This window comes from Pholis gunnellus (assembly GCF_910591455.1).
Source record: "Pholis gunnellus genome assembly, chromosome: 23".
Lineage (NCBI taxonomy): Eukaryota > Metazoa > Chordata > Actinopteri > Perciformes > Pholidae > Pholis > Pholis gunnellus.
Window position 1 is genome coordinate 3,444,253 of NC_136550.1, and position 16,158 is coordinate 3,460,410.

General features: G+C 41.1%; 2 protein-coding genes and 1 long non-coding RNA gene across 3 annotated transcripts; 1 reads left to right on the top strand and 2 right to left on the bottom strand.

Moving 5' to 3' along the window:
• Nucleotides 1-1,962: 1,962 nt before the first annotated feature.
• On the top strand, nt 1,963-4,164 carry LOC306714953 (cerebellin-1; the record flags this gene model as incomplete). Its single annotated transcript, XM_079185150.1, has 3 exons — nt 1,963-2,268; nt 3,630-3,749; nt 3,967-4,164. The coding sequence occupies 3 exons, from the start codon at nt 1,963-1,965 to the stop codon at nt 4,162-4,164; spliced, it is 624 nt and encodes a 207-aa protein (XP_079041276.1).
• Nucleotides 4,165-5,736: 1,572 nt separating this feature from the next.
• On the bottom strand, nt 5,737-13,278 carry ripk3 (receptor-interacting serine-threonine kinase 3; the record flags this gene model as incomplete). The annotated part of the gene is made up of 10 exons (XM_079184580.1): nt 5,737-7,288; nt 7,603-7,799; nt 7,916-7,933; nt 9,895-9,948; nt 10,046-10,207; nt 10,842-10,891; nt 11,106-11,254; nt 11,816-11,971; nt 12,863-13,028; nt 13,127-13,278. The coding sequence occupies 10 exons, from the start codon at nt 13,276-13,278 to the stop codon at nt 7,061-7,063; spliced, it is 1,332 nt and encodes a 443-aa protein (XP_079040706.1). The 3' UTR covers nt 5,737-7,060.
• LOC306714314 lies at nt 7,934-9,773 on the bottom strand. Its single transcript, XR_013767620.1, has 3 exons — nt 9,718-9,773; nt 9,024-9,085; nt 7,934-7,967 (listed from the first exon to the last, which is right to left on the bottom strand). It is a non-coding gene; the product is annotated as an uncharacterized lncRNA (long non-coding RNA).
• Nucleotides 13,279-16,158: the final 2,880 nt, after the last annotated feature.

Sequence of the window (16,158 nt, forward strand, 5' to 3'; positions counted from 1 at the left end):
GCAAACGTGCTACAAGGGCTTAAAACATTCCCATTTGTCCCTAGTTTTTACAATGTTAAATGTGGATCTGTTGCTATTTTATAATATTGTCATTGCCATCAGATTCATCACTGAAGTCTGACTCGATTACCAATTTCAATATTATAATCAATCGTTATGCAGATGACACCCAGCTGTACATTCCTCTAAAACCCATGAAAGATAGTAGAGTTTGCACATTCTGGGCTACCTTGGTTATTAATTTCTGGATGTCACAACAGTTTCTCCAGATGAACAGATAAGTGAAGAGAAAACTGCGTCTTGAGTCCTTCGAGTGATTCCTTTTAGGTGAGATTTAAAGTAAAAATGTCCTGCATTGAGCTTCATAACGAATATTTCAACCAAGACAATGATTTCTCCCAAATCTCAATCAAGTACTGTGAGAGCATAAAACATCTTCCTTTCTGTTTTAGTTGCTACGAGCAGATATTGTATAAAAGATCAGATTTTGTTGTCAGTTAACTTTTCTCATTGAGGTAATGGCGCCTACATTACATTTAATCCAAAAAGAGAGTATTTAAATGTAATTTCTAAGAGACAGGTTTGAGTATTCACAACACAAACATGGGTGTAATTTTGTATCCAGACCCACTATTTCAAAATCATATGACCAAGATGACCCAATCCTTTTGCATATATATGAAGAGCTTTGCTTTACAAACCTTCCAAAAATGTTTTTGTGATATCCGAGGTGAAAGAGATGGAGGTGGAGGGAGGGGAAACAGATACACGGTAGGGGGTCGAGGAGGCGCGAGAACAGAAGGACGCGGTGCTTGTGATGTGATTAAACGTCTGCTCGAACACAGGGGTTTCCTGGAACAGAGAGAGTGTTGGAGAGAGAAAGAGAGAGAGAGAGAGATGGGAAAAATAGAAAAGAGAGGGAGAGGAAAATATAAAGCTGGACAGGGAACGGGGCTCTTGGGATGGTCTAATTAACTGAAGAAAGATGGTTTCTGTTTGTCGCTGCAGAGTCAACGTTTAAAGAGAGAGGTGGGTGTTTTAAACTATCATACTTCTTATTCATGTTGCAATGGTTGATTTTGTGAAAATACTCGCACTGCTTATTGTTGTGTGTGTTGTTGAGGCACCTGTTGTGGGGATTCATCTATTTCTGCAAAACGATATAAGACTTTATTTTTCACCAAATTTATTATAAAGATATTGCTTTTCCTGCAGTGCACGAAGAGTCAGCTGCTGTGTGAATTATGGTAATTTACTGATCAACAAATCTGCCATTCCCATAATGCGTGAGCTAGTATTGTAATATTTCTATTTATAATGTGTGCAGAGACAGGGATTTGATTGGAAAGAGTGGGCATGTTTACCCACAGATGGCCTCTTGGTGGTGGGACTGTGATAGTCCGCTGTGCCCCCCTCCTGAGTCCAGCTGGCACTTACATGCCCTCTTCCTGGCCAAAAACATTACCTCATCACTTCTACTTCCACTTATTTTCCTCTTCAGCAAAATCATTTCCCTCTTAATGTCCACTGCCATTCCCTCACACACCTTTCTCTTGATTGATTGCTTGTTTTTGGGGTGAAACGTATTGTTACGCATGTCATTTTGTGTTCTGTGATCTGCTCCTTCAAACAGGCCTGAAGCCTTGAAATCCTTTGTTGAGCTGATGGACATTTTCGCCGTGCTGTGAGAAGCTGGATAACCTCCAACTGTACTTACAAGGACTTTCTGTCTGCTGTTATGGGAAGCAGCCATCCTGGTGCCAACTAAGTCAGGTAGACTTGATCTCCGACCAAGAATCATCAAATGTCCCGTGAGATGTGAGAAGTTGAAGAGTTCTTTCCAGGTGAACCTATGATGCTAAAGTGAGGTGTTCTTCAAGAAGACACATTCTCGCTGATTTGTGGTGGCCATATTGTCACTACGCGCCCAAAAACACCTGAAGCTCGCCGTCATTTGGAACGATGCCCTGTCCGTCTCCTCCCTCCCCGCCCTACCTTGCTCCTTGCTCAGTCTTTTTTGCTGGACTGCTGCTCCTGGTCCAGTGGGGGCCCTCGGAGGTCGGTTGCCAGAATGACACAGAGCCGATCGTGTTGGAGGGAAAGTGTCTGGTGGTGTGCGACTCCACCCCCTCCGCGGAGCCGTCGGGTAACGCTCTGGGCATGTCGGTGAGGTCCGGAACCGGTCGGGTGGCGTTTTCAGCCATACGAAACACCAACCACGAACCCTCGGAGATGAGCAACCGCACCATGACCATCTACTTTGACCAGGTGGGGGGAATCCAAAATGAGTCAGGCAACTGTAGCGTTATTGCTTCAAGCAGTCTACATTTAATTCATAATTGGATGTGTCTGTGCTCCTAGAATGTAGATGCACGTAAAACAAGAAAGGTGGTGTCATAAACCCTTGCAGGCTCAGCCTCAATGACAATGTTCTTGCTACCAGCAGCAGGATCCAGATTAAATCGTGCTTCAGTCCGTCTACTTAGATTAACCTCAGCTACACAAAGCCAGCCCGACCTAGACAGGCTCAGGGGGCATTCGCTTATCAATATCAAAATGTGTACCTCGTCCAACGTTAGTGTCATCGTCAACCATCTGCGCAAAGTCTTGTAATAGTCCCGATCTTGGCATTTTGATTGATCCAAGTGTTCCGCAGTTTGGTTTAGCACGCAGCCCACAGGTCTGTGATTGGTCTTTGCTTCTGATTTTTTTTAAAAACGAAGGAAGCAATGAACCAAGTAAGCTGCTCTGAAAAATTACTTCTGACTTATGCAAAAAAGTAGCATTTTGAGTATATTGGAGATAAGGAAAAGGTCATGCGCCTGCAAAATGGTGCTACATTTTAGATTTGCAATCCATAGTTTAAACAGTCTTTGAAGTTTGGGAGGGGAAAAAGGAGTCATGTTAGCATTGAAATCTGATCGGTTCGGCTTGTAATTGTCTGCCTCAATTTCAAGCTGTCCAGACATTTCACTCAAAACCATGAATGTCAACCTCATGGTGGCCCAAGAGGAAAAGTCAGTGGATCACCAATGTCATTAGGATTCATCCTCTGGGAACCATAAACGTCTGAACAAACTTCCACGCCAACGCATCCAGGAGTCGTTGGGTATTTCCACTCAAAGCAAAGTGGTGGACCGACTTTACCTCTTGCTGCTGTCACTAAACACAATTGATCAAACCGGTTTTGACTCACCGGCAGTCACACTGTGAGCACCGAGAGCACGTCGTGTTAGTGCAGATAAATGTGTTGTCAAATACTGGAAGTTATACAGCTCACAAATACTACGCGGCATGTGTCACATCTTAATTGGTGTTTATTCGTTAGCCTGAAAGTATTGCGCAATAGCGATACTGAGTGGTGAGGCAACGTCTTGGAGCTGTGAAAGAGGACTATTATACAATAACAATGCACAAACCAGACAAACAATGATTCACAAAGTCTGCTTTGTGCCCTGTAGTTGGTGATTCCTTTCTTGTTTTCCTTGCAATCGTTTAGCGCTGAACTTTCCAAAAAACAAAATCTAATTTTGATAAAATATTCCAAAACTTTAATACAGTGTTAGTAGCTTGGCTCAGGGAACTCTTTGTGTCATTTATTCTCTCTCTTCGTCTCCTCTTCTTCCTAGATCCTAGTGAACGTTGGCAGCCATTTTGACCCAGCGCGGAGTATCTTCGTGGCCCCTAGAAAAGGGGTTTACAGCTTCAGCTTTCATGTTGTCAAAGTTTACAACCGGCAGACAATACAAGTAAGAATACCAGCTTAAAGGCATGGCCCGACACTTTTGATGAGCATGCTTATTGGCAGAGCCTTGTTCTGTCCAAAAGTAACAAAACCAACCAACTAGAGCTCACTAATGTTTCTACAGGATTAAATATGTATTCTATGTTTTCTGACCATCATTTCCTTACAAATGGTTCCCCCCTCTGCTCACCTGCTCCATCTCCTCCCCCATCTCTTCACAGGTGAGTTTGGTTCTCAACGGCTGGCCGGTGATTTCAGCCTTCGCGGGTGACCAGGACGTTACCAGAGAAGCTGCCACCAACGCCGGGCTGGTGATGATGGAGAGAGGGGACAAGGCGTCCCTCAAACTGGAGAGGGGGAACCTGATGGGGGGGTGGAAGTACTCCACTTTCTCCGGGTTCCTGGTGTTCCCCTTGTAGATTAGGTTGAGGTATGGATTGTGTTCTTGTCATAGTCGAGGGTGTGCAAATGAACATTTCACAGAGAGGAGGAAGCATTGATCGACACCCGTTGAATCCCATCAAACTGCTTGGATCAGTTAGAATGAGTGAGATCCCTCAACACCAAGTTTTCCTGAATGTAATTCCCATTTCCATTGCACTTTCTATGTCTCACCGTTGTCTGACTATTGTAAAGTGTCGTCTGTGCTTGCTCAGTCAGCCTGTCAGAGGTTTGTGATTTCCTTTTAATGCATGAAATACAAGGTAGCAGATCTTTGTGGCAATAAAGAAACGTATTGTGTCTGTTGCCTCTCCATCTATGTCTATCCACTTATCTATATTTAGCTTAGTAAAACTACATTTCCTACAACTTGAGGGCAAAACTTGTGTTTTTTATAGCTTATATTATATATAGGCACCATTCAAATTATGCCAAATTAGCTATTAGCAGTTTGTGTTTGCAGTGTACCCATGGGTGTACAGAAGACTATCAGTGGATTACTTTGATGCTGAAGAAAAGAGAAAAAACTCACGATTCTTAGGCAAGTTCGGCGGTTTATTAAAGTAGTGTCTATTTTCCTTAATTCAAGACAAGCCAAACCTTCACTATTCCAAACTCACCTTCTTTTATGCATAGCCTGCATTTGAACATTTTGATACAGTTCATAACATTGACAAGGACATGCTTACCGCATAATGTCCTCCAAAACACCTGCACTACACTGCACATATGCTCCACTTGATGCAGACCCAACTGTTGTGCTAAAAATACCGTGCATCCCTGTGGTGCGCTCCGATAGGTTATTATTAAGGGTAAGCGAGGGCTCACTCTACAAGATTCTGACCAAAAACATGTCCACACGCCACGATTGATCCTTGAATAATGTAATTTAACCATCTAAACTGCAGTTGTATTGTGAAACCCTTCGTAAACATACAGTCTTGTGTGAGTTTGTCATCCCGGTGACACTCGGTGACTGTGTGAGTCTCTCTGCGGTGGATCAGGTGGCAGATGGGGGATTGGCAGTAAAGGAAGGGGATCCGGTGCCAGAAGCCTGCTGAGTTCACACTGGACCATCGCAGCTGATTAGTGTCAACGCCCCGGTGCACAGCAGAGGCCTGTGTTAGCACTTTGGATATTCGTGTCTGGAGTACAAAGACTTTGGTTCAAAAACTAGATAAACACCTTGTCATGACATCAAATATCATATAAAATATGTATAAATGTTCATTTTGATTCGATTTCTTTTGCTTTGATATATATAAATAGATACAAAACGATACATTAAATCGATTATTTTCTTAGAAAAGTTCCCCGGTGAACTAGAAGTGATGAGTTATATGTTTTCAGCAGCAACAGAAGTGATTTATTTGGAATAGAAAGAAAGAAAGACATATATAGTGAGACACTAGCTGAACAGAAAAACAAGAGTGCCACCTACAGACGCTCAAGGAAAGTTACCACACAACAAGTCACCAAAATAGAATCATTAAAAAAAGAAGTTTAGGGACTGTATTAACAATATTGGAGACAAGATCTTATATTTCATTTTTATTAAAAAGCAAAAATACTCCGTTTACAAAGATATATATTAAAAAAGAAGACAAACAGCAAAATTCCCACATTTGAGAAGTTAGAACTTGAGACATTTTTGCTGAAGAAATTCAGTTTATATTCAGTTTGCAATGATAAAAAAAAAAGAGAAAGAAAATGCAAATTCTCAAATTTGAGAAGCTGAAACCAGAGAAATTTGCCTTCAAAATAACTTAAACCGTTCATCGATTATCAAAACTGTTGCGATTAATTGACTAATCGTTGCAGCTCTGAGATATTTACCACCTGAAATATGAAAACTTAAATTAAATTGTCACGTAACCCTGATTTTGGTGTTCGAAATTACACCAAATATTTTTTAAAAAACACAACACTTGAGTACAAATGTATTAAGACTTCTAAATCAAAGTGAACTATGCTTTTTAACTAATACAATGTTTCCCTTACTTTATATTTCCACTTAAGTACCTTTAGGATCAAAGTCTGGCGATATTTTACATCCCATAATCCCATCGCAGAGTTATCCTTTAAGATAAAGCAATTGTCTTTTTTTCACTTCATTGAAGCTACATCGTGCTTCTACTGACAGAAGTATTCAAGATGCCAACACGTAATATCAGCACCGTCACATCAACTGCAAGACATAATAGATGGCCTCGTACAAACTTCTGTCAAAATTTATATTTTTCAAAAAATCTGTGAAAAAGGTAAATATAAAATGCATAATGAAGTTCTTAGGGTCGGAACTTTTTCTTGGCTGCACTTCATGAGCTTGTAAACATATACCCACAAAGGGACGCATAAGAATAAAATAAACCAAACGTGTGCATTAAGTACAAAAAAACTAAACATTTGCACTTTCCAAAACCATCTAAGATCAATATTTCAGTGCAAGTGAAGGTAGATGTGTAATACAAATGATTCTTTGTTTTAACCTCCATGAAACGGTCGGTCATATGTGCACCGATGTATCGACCTGTTTAGATCAATGATCAATCTGTGGTTTTGGCGGTTTTTGGCACTTGATTGTGAGCTGGCACTGCGACTGAGGATACTTGTTGACAACAGTTGGTGGAAGAGCCAAACCGTATGACCAGACTCACATTTACAATGCTGACAGGGCAAAAAGGATACTATTAAATACTATTAAAAAGATATATATATATATATATAGGAAAAGCAAAAACAGGAAACGCAGCAACGCTTTCAAACTTCTCGAATAAAACATGTTCTTCCTATTGTGCAAGAAAAGGATGAACCAAGCGTGGAGAACTGTATCAGCGAACGGGAGAACTTGAACTCGCAGAGGTCCACGAGAACTCAGCGAACCCCTCCCGTCTTGTCCTTGCCGCTTCCGTGACGCTGCCGCAGGAGGTCGACTCTGGGTGGCGCTGTTGGATGCCGTCTCCTTTCTGGGCGCTCCAAAACTTGGATGTGCATGGTGTTGTTGTTGCCCTGCTGGAACCCGGTCACATTGCTGAAGTGCATCTGGACTCCGCGTGCAGCGGCCGGTTGGCAGGGGAAAGTGTCGGGGCCGGATAACTGACGCTGCAGATACACACCAATAAAAAAGAGAGAAAAACAGCAGCAGCCGAGGTCAAAATATTAGTTTTGAGTCTTCAATAAATGCTGTGTTCGTGAGAATTGATTACTTAAGACACTTAAGATACTAGAACACTTATAAAGACAGATTGTTCTGTGTGAAAGTTCACTTTTAATTACAAATCAACTGAAGGGAAACCAACTTTAATTCCCTAAATGCCCTTATGAAAAGGAAATACAGAGTATTTTTGCTGCAGTGTTTGGTCTCTCTCATTGTGGAATGTATCTTTAATGCAGTGATGCAAAACAAAACAACCCACGTGATACTGTGAAGACAGGATTTGCTTAAAACTCTGCAGGGGAGGTTTAGCTGGTCTGCCTTGAGGGGACCTCTCAGTCGAAGGAGACGGCGGTGACGATTCAATGGGGCAAACGGAGGACCTTTTCACTTTGTCCTCCGCCGAATGGCGGCTCTCGTCATCGTAATGCACGCTTGAAGGTCGAGATGAAGGCAGATCTGAAAAGGGGAAGACAATTACCTGAAAACGTTATGCCATGATACGCCCGATTTGTGATCTAACAACACAAGTTCTCCTCTTTCTTCAGTGGCTTTAACACCAACTTCCTCTTTACCTTTCACTCTTGGTGTGTCTCTTCGATTTGCAGTCCCACCGCCAGCCATTTCCTGCAACAGAAGCAAGTAAAGGAGTTGCACTGTGATCTCAATAAAGACTAGTTATTTACCAGTTTGCGCATACATTTTGCATAATAGGAAATAACTGTTCAGTAGTCAATCATGTCCATAATTTGAAATGTATCCATGTATATTCACATTCGTACTGTGATAATGGCCGGTATCATTGTCATCTGTTATTCACGTCACTGAGACAGGGAGTCTAGTATAGTGGCCTTGGAGCCCGGGTGAAGATAGAGGGGGGGGGGGGGGGGGGTGACGAAGATAAATAAGTAGGGCAAGATGTTTTAACAGAGGGAAAAGATAAGAGCCGGTTGCTGTGACGGGCGGCCAGAGGAGGAATCAGGAGAAGACGAGTGGAGAAGGAGACAAAAAAAAAGGAGAAAAAAAAAACCTCTGTTATGACTTGTCCGAGGTACACAGTGTAACTTTCCTCGGTGAAAGTTCAGAAGAGGATGAGGACATCTCCGAAGAGGGGGGGGGAAGACTTAGGGTAGAAATGGAGGTATAAAATGTACAATGCTTTTGTGAAGAGAGTTGACTCCGGACAGCTCGGTTCAATCTTTTCAACAAAGTCCGTTACAGAGAGAAGACCATAATCTCTCATTTATAATCTTGGTTATATTCATGTAATCTCCTATTGCCCAACCTGGCTCCAAACTTCACGCGCTTCATCGAGGCTTTTTTTACATTCACTGTGTTCAACGGTCTTTCCTGTTAAAACTCCCCTGGTGCAACAGGAAGTGATGCATGTAATATTTCCCCACGGCAGCAAAAAAAAAAAAAGAAAAAAGGTGCAGTGCAGAAACACCACAGCATTGGCCAATTTGTGGCAAAGAAAAGAATGAATACGTCACAGACCACATTGTGAGTTTTTCTTCTTGGGTCAAAAGTGGAACAATGTCGACAACACTGTACCAGGAAGAGACTGAATGATGACGTTAAAGTGTGGTCTGTTCATTTAAACATTTCCTAGGTGTTAATTACAATAATGTTTCTCTGTTTAATCTATTATTGCAGCGACCGTGTGATTCGTCTGAATCTCACCTGGATTGGTGGGCGACCTGTTGGCACGGTATCACGAATCTTCGCTTCCTCACGTTTACTCTCTGCAAAAGAAAATACAAAATAACATTACATTTTTGTTGTTTTGCAACAGCAATTTTTAATCAAGCTAAAAATGGTTCCATCAAACTCAATCAGTCAAACGACTTCCTGGATTTGGAAATAGTATTTTAATAAAATAATCTTAACTCTAGTCTCCATTTCTTTATCAATACTGCAGACCTTTTTGCGCAATTAAAGTTAAAAGTTAAAAAACACAAACCTGAAAACAGAAAATACATAACAAACTCCACAAAAACTACATTTACTGAAACAAACAAGAGCAAAAGAAATAGTATTTGGAAATATGCTGCTCGCTTTCTTGCCGAGAGATAGATGAGAAGATTGATACCACACATGTGTGTGTCTGTTAAATATGAAGCTACGGCCAGCAGATGGTTAGCTTAGCTTAGCATAAAGACATAAAGAAACAGGGTAAACCGCTATTAAACAAGATATAACGTGTAAATAAATGAGATTTACAGATGTTGGCAGGTGGGTTTTGTTGCCTTTTGGACAGAGCCAGGCTACTCTTCCCCCCTGTTTCCAGTTTTTCTGCTAAGCTAAGCTAACTGTCTGCTGGAAAAAACATCCTTATAAGTGGTGGGGGGGGGGGGGAAATGACATAAAAGCAGACCTGAAACTTGAGTGACATGAACCCTCTCAAACTGCTCTATCATTCTTTCTTCTTCCTTTTGGTCCTGGAAAGAGGAAGAGAAAGACGGACATCATGTCACAATTCAACATCATCTCAGCATGACTATTATGAAAAGATTTCCCCTCACCAGTTTCATCAGCACTTGATGGACGGCACCATTAATATTATGTTTGTGCATCTTGTACAGTTCTTCTGCCTCAGTTGTACACGCTGCGCACAAAGTAGATTAAAGATGCGACGTTAGGACCAGGCACACCACGAGCTGTTGAAAGTGTAATTTTCTGTGTCAGCTCAAGAGCTTTCTCACCCAGGGCAGAGGGCCTTTCTTTGGGTCTGGAGTCCCAGCATCTCTCCATGAGCCCCATCAGGCTCGTCAACCCTGCACGTTCAGCCGCCTGGAGCCTGATGTCGTCCAGCGATGGACGGTCTCCCTCGGGGATGCGAATCCGCACTAAGCTGGACTTTGCGTCTACAACGGAGGAAGGATCGACAAAAGGCGGTCGGACGTTAGCGAGACCTCAGAAATACCTGAATATATTCTGGACTAATGCTTACATTCAGATATTCCTCCTGTGTTTCAAGCTGCAATAATCAATGTTTTTTTTTATTTTAACAATGGACTAAACAACAACAACGTTTAACGCAAAACGTGTTTCTTGGAGTGACGAGTCCATAGACCGACTGTGAAGTTCATCTCAGGAGCCTTTTAGCATCTTTCACCAGTTGTTTTGATTTTACAACCTGCAGATTTACTGCAGGCTGTAATATGAAGGAGCTGGTGGAGACCAAAACAGAGCTGAATATAGACTTACAGTCATAAAGGGGACATAAACACAACTACAAATGAACGTGAATGTGGCTCTGTTTTCTGCTGGGTGTGTTTGTCATACTAACTTTATACGGTGATAATATAGCAATATAATATTAATCCTCAGGACTTTTGTTCACAAGCTGCAAACACACATACAGTTCACAGCCTAGAAAACAAACAGTAGGAGTGTTTCCACTCACACAAAACAACAACAACCTCCCACTCAAATGAGACAAAACCAAAGTGGTGAGCGAGAGGCTAAAAAAGCTATAAAGACACAATAGTGACTTACGTGCATATGGTTGTGTCCCAGTGACAATGGACCACAAGAGTATACCATAACTGAAAGAGAGGCAGAGAGCGTCACATGCCAGGATTACTAATTATATCATAACAATACCACCCTGGTTTGTTTTCATCTGGAAATTGACACTTTGGACATTCAATAGCAACGATAAAATCAGACCACTTCCCTCAGTTGGCTGTAAAACAACACTCATTATTGGTCCTCGTGTGATAATGTAAAACGCGTTTATCCGAGTGCTGGTTCTCGTACCTGTAGATATCGGAGGCTTGGGTCGGCTTGTACGTCAGGTAAAACGCCTCCGGTGGCATGTAGCTGATCGTCCCCCCTTCCTCTTCGCTGTCCTTCTTGGAACGCCGCGTGACGCTGTGGTAAAACCGCGAGAGGCCAAAATCTGTGAGCTGGAGAGAAAATAAGCAGAGAGATGAAGGAGGGCAGCTAAAAAAAAATTCAAATTATTAGCGGTGTTGCAGGAATTAGGATCATAACTTCGCTTTGGATATTATATAGAAATGATACTTTCAGGGGGACGTGACACATTTTGTCATATGACTGAAATGTGAATTAATTTATTACAGCAACAAGTTGGATCATTTAGGCCATGATCAGTTTTACTTCCCTTATTAATCACAGCGTGGGATGACACATGACATGTGTCAGGGCCTGGAGTTTGACTTGTTTAATAGTAAAACCCTTTCACTACCTTTTTATCAAACGTCATTTCTGCTTATTATCAAGTTACAACATTCAGGGGGAAATCCACGTCTGTTTCTTTCTGATAAAGGAACAGTGGGTAACATTTACTGGGAGTACTTGTCCAGAAATAGAATAAAATATTCATAATTATGTTTTAATCAGTGTACAATCACCTGAAACTAAGAATCGTAGCGACGATTTAGTTGGTTGCAATCTGCCACTAAGTCTTACACACTTGGCCTGAAGTAATCGGGCCTTGGACTCACCTTGGCGTTGAGATAGCTGTCCAGCAGCACGTTGCTGGGCTTCAGGTCCAGGTGGAGCAGGGCCGGGGTCAGACTGTGGAGGAAGTTAATACCCAGAGCCACTTGGTGAGCCAGTCTGAAGACCAGCGGCCAGGGTGGAGCTCCGCGTAAGCTGTCCTGTAAGACCGTTTCAATAGTTACAGATCTACAAAGAGTACATGTACACTGCCATTCAAACGTGTAAAATCATCCTTAAATGTATCTTTGTTTTTCTTCTTTCCTCCAATAATGGTTATTTGATCAGAGATAAAAGAAACTACGATTCAGACACCAAAGGCATTATTTACATTTGGAAGAAAAAGATGAATTTCGTCGATGTCAGCGTTGCGTGCATAGAAAGGAAATAGGAGTCGAATGGACATTCCTATTCAAATCAACGCAGCAGGATGGACAGAGTGGCGGCCATTTGTATGTGTACTGTTGCCATAGAGAGCTGCAGGAACGAGTCCTAAAGCGCCAAAAGCACTTTGCCTCGAAGTCTATGAGTTTTTTGGTTAGATGCCTGAATGATGCAATTCCATTGAAAAGGTCTGTATGAAAAATGACAGAAGCGATAAAGCGTCACGAAAAGAAAATGTACTTACAGTTGGTTTCCTGCGTGGTGGCAAGTACATTTACTCAAGTACTGTGCTCAAGTACAATTGTGATGTACTTGTACTTTACTAGGGTATTTCTATTGTATACGACTTTATACTTCTACTCCACTACATCTCAGAGACAAATATTGTACTTTTTACTCCACTGCATTTGTCTGGAATATAGATTTTGATTTAATTTTATATTCTACTTCTAAAGTATGACACATTATAAAAAGCTCCTCAACCAGAACTTATGATTAAATGATATGATGCATGTAACAACAAAACACTCTCAAAGGAGCCACTCTGCCCAACTAGTGATCATGATATACTGTTCTTTGCTTTTATTTTATTTTTAATATAGACTTTAACTTGTATTGTTACAGAGTGTCTCTGGGAGTCAAAGAGCTCTTCCTCCACCGGTGGTTACCTGTAGGGAGGCCACTGATCCTCTCTCCATGAACTCCATGACCAGGCCCAGTTGATCTGAGACCGAGGAGGGCGCCCGGCCCCTGAAGACCCCTCGGACCAGAATGACGTACGGGCTGCTCCCTTCACGCATCATGTTGATCTCCCGCAGCAAAGACGCGCTGGTCCTGTGTGTGTGTGTGTGTGTGTGTGTGTGTGTTTGCATCGTGGGTTAGTCACAACTTTATTTGATCGTAAACAGAAAGCTCTTTTGTTAACAACTCACCCGTCGTCATTGTGGAGCAGTTTGATGGCCACGTCGCAGCCCCACTGACGATGCCTGGCTTTGAAGATTTTTCCGAAACCCCCGGAGCCGATCACCTTCCAGCCCTCCAGGACGGAGTCTCCGATCAGAAGAGGAACTTTACAGCCGGACATAATTCACTGGAGGAGGAAATTATTCATGATAATAAAAAAAACTGTTTTTTTAAGACTGAAATTGTTCCTCTAAAGAGGATCTTTCCTCAGTCAGGGGAGGCTGGTTTGCACTTACCACACACACACACACACACACACACGCTTCATACGATCTGATTCTGTTTGAACCACTTTTAACATTTCTACTTTTCTAATGATGAAGTCTGGGTTTGATTCTTTTTTCTCAGACATATCATTAGAGTGACGTACATGAATATAGTATATATATGAATCGATACATTTCCAAAAGTTGCATTTTGCGCTTTAAAATCAGAACAGAGCATGTTATAAATAGATTAAAGTGCATAAACACAGAAATTTTTTTTCTAGAGACAAAAGAAGAAGCATTATTTACATTTAAATTTAAATTCAATTGCTATTTCAATGGGAGAGGTTTAAGGACCTGAGGTTTACAAATTATTCACAAGTTGGTCAAGTAGGCTGACTCTAATATTGTTTTTATTAAACATCTTTAAATGTCATTGTTTTTAGACAGCAAATATAAACTTTAATCCCTAACAAGTAAAAACATCAGATCCTATTGAGAGTCATCTTTGAATCGCAGTGTAACGTGTCATTACTAACATGTATATTATGTTGTATCAGCTCATGTATCTAGACTTTAATTACTGTATTTAATTCTAGATGTTTGCCTTGATACAACACATGTATTGCACATAGAGTCATGTAGCTCCTAAACAGATTAAATCTGTTCATTATGTTATGCAAAGATATTTAATTTACTAAACAGGTTTCCATTGGAGGACCTGAAACCAGTGAATGTGTGTTTCATATGTCACACAGGGGCGCACATATTGTTTTTCAACACAACAGGAAACCACATTCTTTGCTGCTCAGGCTACCTGACACACATCATAAAGCCCCTGTGGGGTGGACAGAATAATAGCAACACCTATAAAATCTTGTGTGAGCTCTTCAGGGCTTTGTGCTGCTGTATTGGGATTGCATCATACTACCAGGTCCCTAATATTTTGTCCACCACCTGAGGACTAAACTCTAACTTTTAGTTTTAAAGTCTGAACCTAGGAGCTGAACACAACGGATTTGCATTACTTGAACATAAAATGAAAAGAGACTAAAATGTAGAAACCACCAAGTCTGACAAAGTCCTGATCAACACTGACACTTTAAACACTAATAAGTAGATCAAGGAGATGTTTTGGGGGAAACCACTCACCCTTAGGGATATGCTCTTCTTCCTCATCATTCAACTGTGTCGACGGAGGTAAGCCGGTGTAAAAACCCGGACTTTCTACTCGCAGCAGCTCCTGTTCCACCTAAACAGAAGTGAAACTGCTTTTTTTTTACTTCTGCTTCCGAACTGCAGAGGGATTTTCTTCTTCTTTTATTTAACCCTTTATTCCTGGTCAGGTTTAATGGCTGCTGATGTTGAAGTACTTTGTTCATATGATTTCATTTGTGGGAAGTTTTTGCTCCATTTAGTGGAGCTTGATTACAGTTGCAACATGAGTTAGTTTTAACACTTTAAATGCCTCTAATTATGAGAAATCTGATACACAGGTAAAGGCCCTACTTTTGGAGAGAAACGTTGCTCTTTAACAGCCAATTCTCATTGTTTTGCTGTGATGAAGTTGTTTTTAAATGTACTTTTTATGGCCTTATTTAATCGTCAAGAAGCAGTTTGTCTTATATAAGAAGAGACAGACAGGTATGATATGCTTCAATGGTACACATCACAAGCACACGCTTTTTTATGGACAATATACTAAAGTTTACACCAAAAACAAAGTGATCTAAAGAAGACTTTTGAGGCTATTTCGAGGTTTGCCAGCAGAGGGCGGAGTCTGCTTAATCATTTACAGGAAATAGGTGAGGTTACTTTAAACCACTGAGGATTACGTCACACCTGGATTATGTAACGCAATTCAACTGGTCACACTAGGAAATATTACTTTAGTTTATCTGCACTTTGGATATAGATTCAGAAAAATAAATATAATCAACACGTACATGATGATGTATTTTTAAAGATTAAGATAATCAGCAGAACATAAAATAGCCTAAATTAGGCTACTTGCTATTAGACTAACTTCATTGTCCTTGGCTTTAAAATACCCGAGCAGAGTAAGACAGGATGTGTAGTGGAGGAGGCAACATCTCTCTTCCTGCCTTTGACACAGATAAAACGTTGCACCAAGGACACCACAGCGTCAACAGATAAAAGTGCGTTCTGGAGCAATGAATTCCTGTATTAGGAGATGTCGAGACAGAAGTGTGTTACAAACAGGCGCCAGCATCTGCGTTTACAAAGTCTGTCTGTCAATGAGTAGCTAGTGTTAAAAAAAGGAAAAGCACAGAAAAACCCCGCTTCTGACGTCAGTGGAAATCCCCTTTATCTCCTGTTTGACCCAGACACAAATATATATATATATACATATCTTAAAATACAGGCTTTAAATGTACACTTTTATCACGTATTGTCTGTCAAATACTTTTATCACGTATTGTCAATCATTTATGTCCAATTAATTTGATCATTAAACGGACATTATCTGATTTCTTTTTTTTTTAGGATGTTAAAATACATCTTAAGAGTCCACAGATACATTTTGACTGCATAGTATTATTAAAGGAATATTATTTGGGTGTTATGTGGACACTATCACTGCGAAATCCAGCCAGAATCATCCGCCCTGAACGTTGCACGAGCTGTTTTTTTCCGTTTAGTTTCGGTTTTGTCTCCTTCGGGGTTTCCGCGAAGCTTCCTCATCGACTATCCGAGGAGAGGAGGGTGTGTGGGTGGGGGTCGGTTCTTTCTTTCCGTCCCACTTTTTTATTTCCGTTGAGCACGCTGAACTT